This window comes from Alexandromys fortis, unplaced genomic scaffold (genome assembly GCF_014885135.2).
Source record: "Alexandromys fortis isolate MF-2015 unplaced genomic scaffold, M_Fortis_MF-2015_v1.1 scaffold_227, whole genome shotgun sequence".
In the NCBI taxonomy this organism is placed as follows: Eukaryota; Metazoa; Chordata; class Mammalia; order Rodentia; family Cricetidae; genus Alexandromys; species Alexandromys fortis.
Genome location: NW_026068109.1, coordinates 1,425,296 through 1,428,808, shown reverse-complemented (window position 1 = coordinate 1,428,808; position 3,513 = coordinate 1,425,296). Strand labels below are relative to the sequence as shown.

The 3,513-nt window shown below is 47.7% G+C and overlaps 1 protein-coding gene across 1 annotated transcript in view; it reads left to right on the top strand.

Moving 5' to 3' along the window:
• The first annotated feature begins 304 nt into the window (after nucleotides 1–304).
• Baiap2l1 (BAR/IMD domain containing adaptor protein 2 like 1) overlaps nucleotides 305–3,513 on the top strand; it is a 132,835-nt gene continuing 129,626 nt past the window's right edge. Inside the window, exon 1 of the mRNA XM_050124419.1 lies at nucleotides 305–344. Coding sequence (XP_049980376.1) covers nucleotides 305–344 — 40 coding nt within the window. The remainder of the gene's footprint in view (nucleotides 345–3,513) is intronic.

The following is a 3,513-nucleotide window of genomic DNA, read 5'->3' as shown; positions in this document are numbered from 1 at the left end:
GAGGGGGAGGGAGGGAAGAAGGGAGGAAGGGAGCAGGGATGGGAAGGAGGAAGAAGAGAGAGAGGAATGGAAGGAAGAAGGCTGGGGAGGCTCCCTGATGCTAAGAGTGCTTGCTGTACATGCATGAGGGCCAGATTTAAATTCTTAGCATGCACATAAAAAGCTGGATGTGGAGTTACTTGTAAGCACACATGTAAGTCTAGCACTCTGAGGAGTGGAGACAGGAGGATTGCTGGGACTTGCTGACAGTCAACCTAGCTCCAAGCCTGTAAGAGATCTGGGCTCAAAGGAGTAATAGCGTGGGATGCCCAATGTCCTCCTCTGGCCTCTGCACGAGTGCACAGGTAATGGGCATAGCTCACATACGTGCGTGTGCAAATACACCACAGCAGTCAGGTATAAAGTTCGGGAGAAATACGGGAGGAGGGGACAAAGGCATAGGAAGGAAGGAAAGATTCAAGGATGAGGAATTCAAGGGAGGAGGGAGGGAAAAAAGGAACTGTTTCTACTTTCTCATTCAATTGCAATCAATGAAGTCCCAGCAAATCAGACATTGCCCACCCTAAAGCTAAGGCATGCCGGACCACGCATAGAGAGGAGCAGAATTCCTAAGGTTCTAGAAGGACCCACCTTACCCACACCTGGCAGTCCTCCTATTCTGCCTTACCAGCTGTGATGATTAATGTTAATTGTCAACTTGGCAGAATCTAGAATCATTTAGGAGCTGGGCCTGCAGGCACACCTGTGGAGAATTATCTAGATGAATTATCTAGGATAGCCTCTGAGAATGTCTGGGAGGAGAGGTCTCCTTGGGGATAAGCGGTGTGAAGACCCACTGTGGGTGGCACCATCTCCTTGGCCGGGTATCCTGGAGGACAGAGGTTGCTGTTGGCAGTCTCCCTCCATGGTTCTTCATATTCCTTTGTGAGACAGAGTTTCTCGCTGAGTCTGGAGCTCACTGATTGGCTAGAGTGACTGGTCAACAAGCCCCAAGGATCCTCCTGCTTTTCCCTCCCCAATATGGATGCCACAAGTGTGTGTGGCCATGCCCTGCTTCTTATGTGGGTTCCATAGATCAAACTCGGGCCCTCATGCTTGCCCACGGAGCACTTTACTAATCAATCACCAGGCTCCATGCTGATCTGTGTGAGGCCAGATTCTACCTTGCTCTCACCAAGTATGGTCTCCTCTTGATACCAAAAGTTTCCCCTGTCTTACTGTAATTTGTTTTGAGATGGCATCTCATCATGTAGCCCAGGGTGACCCACAGCTTGTGCACCTCCTGCCCCAGGCTCCTCAGTGTTGATGACTGGCGTATTTCCTCACTTTGAACCTTTCTTTCTTTCTTCCATCCTTTTCTCCAACTTGCCATCAGAACTGGCAAGTAGCACAGTGGGAAAAGCCATTTAGTTCACCAGATTAACCAAAAAAAGACCAGGGAATGCCTGCCTAGACGTCAGATTTGCGCCCTCTTCTTGACCCAGAACCTTCTATAGAGAGAATCGTGCGTGTTTCATCACGGAAAGAAGAAAATGACAGTGTTTCGCTATAGTCCAGATTCATTCTGTGAAGAGATCTGACATCTGCCCTGCGGCTGTGGATCTGAAAGCGCTCACCTGCACACCTGTGTCTGCCCCATTCAAACCCCATCCCACTGAGGATGTCAGGCTCTGCCGTACCCACAAAGGGGAGGAAACCAGACCCGAACCTCATTTCTCTCACGGAGGATCTTCCCTCAACAGTTTCTTCAGAGCTAGCTCATCAGGAGGGTCGCTTCTTCATGAACTGTGCTTCCAGAAGAGCACCCTCCCCCCACTGGTCCCCACAGGACATCTTTTCCTGTCACCTTCAGCAGATAATAAGCCTTGGTGGCCAGAACACTAGGCTCCCACGAGCTGACCGTGTTTCTCGTGACAACTCCACATTTGGTGGCATTGTTATTGGCAGCTTGGAGACAGCCGTGATGGGTGTGTCCATGTCACAGAGGTCCGTTGGATGCTAGAGATCGGGGTTTGAAGGGGTGCTGGTTCAAAAGAACACATCTGTGATGGTTGGTATTGGTTGTCAAATTGACAGACTCTGGAATCACCTTGGAGACAAACCTCTGTGAGGGATGTCTGTGAGGGAATGTCTAGATAGGGTTCAGTGAGGTAGAAGACTGTTGTAGAATATTAGTTAAAGATGTGTTACAATTCTTTCTTTATTTATTTTTGAGACAAGCTTTCTCTGTAGCTTTGGAACCTGTCCTGGAACTAGCTCTTGTAGACCAGGCTGGCCTCGAACTCATAGAGATCCCGCCTGCCTCTGCCTCCTGAGTGCTGGGGATTAAAGTCGTGTGCCACCACCACTCAGCATGTTACAATTTTTTATGCTGTGGAACATTTGTTTAATGATGCAAAGATGTGCTACATTCTTTCATGCTGCATTTGTTTAACTCTATGAAGCTGTGTTACTTTGTCTGTCTAAAACACCTGATGGGTCTAATAAAGAGCTGAGTGGCCAATAGCAAAGCAGGAGAAAGGATAGGCGGGGCTGGCAGGCAGAAAGAATAAATAGAAAGAGAAAAGGTAAGAGGATAGAGGAGCAAGAGGAGGAGAAAAAGAGAGGACACCAGGGGCCAGCTACACAGTCACACTGCCAGCTACAGAGTAGGAAGTAAAGAAAGGTTTATAGAATCTAGAAAGATAAAAGCCCAGAGGCAAAAGGTGAATGGGGTAATTTAAGTTCAGAAAAGCTGGCAAGAGCTGGGCGGTGGTGGCACACACCTTTAATCCCAGCACTAGGGAGGCAGAGGCAGGTAGATCTCTGTGAGTTTGAGGCCAACCTGGTCTACAGAGTGAGTTACAGGACAGGCTCCCAAAACTACAGAGAAACCCTGTCTCAAAAATTCCAAAAAAAGAAAGAAAGAAAGAAAGAAAGAAAGAAAGAAAGAAAGAGAGAGAGAGAAAGAAAGAAAGAGAAAAGCTGGCAAGAAGCAAGCCAAGCTAAGGCTGGGCATTTATAAGCAATAATTAGTTTTTGTATGAGTATTTATTTGGGAGCTGGGTGGTGGCCCCCCCAAAGAGCCAAAAGAGAGAAAAAACAACTACAGAAGCCCTGTCCTTGTAACATGAGGGCCAGCTTGTTGGGGTTTATGTCTTGCCTGGTTTCTGTCCTCCCACTAGGTCCCACAATCAGTAAGCCCCAAAGAAATTTACACAGAGAGTCTCTATTAATGATAAACTGATTGGCCCATTACCTCAGGCTATATATTAGCTCTTATAATGTTTACAAGCCCATTATTCTAGTGTATGTTAGCCGCATGACTCAGAACCTTTTTCAGTGGGGCAGGTCACATCCTGCTTCTTCGGTGGTCTGGGCAGGACTGTGGTGTAGGAGGGTCTTCTTTCTATGTGTTGCTTTCGTTGGTCAAATAAAGAAACTGCCTAGGCCTTTTGATAGGGCAGAACTTAGATGGGTGTGGTAAACAGAATTCTGGGAGGAAGAAGGCAGTGTGGCAGATGCCATGTCTCT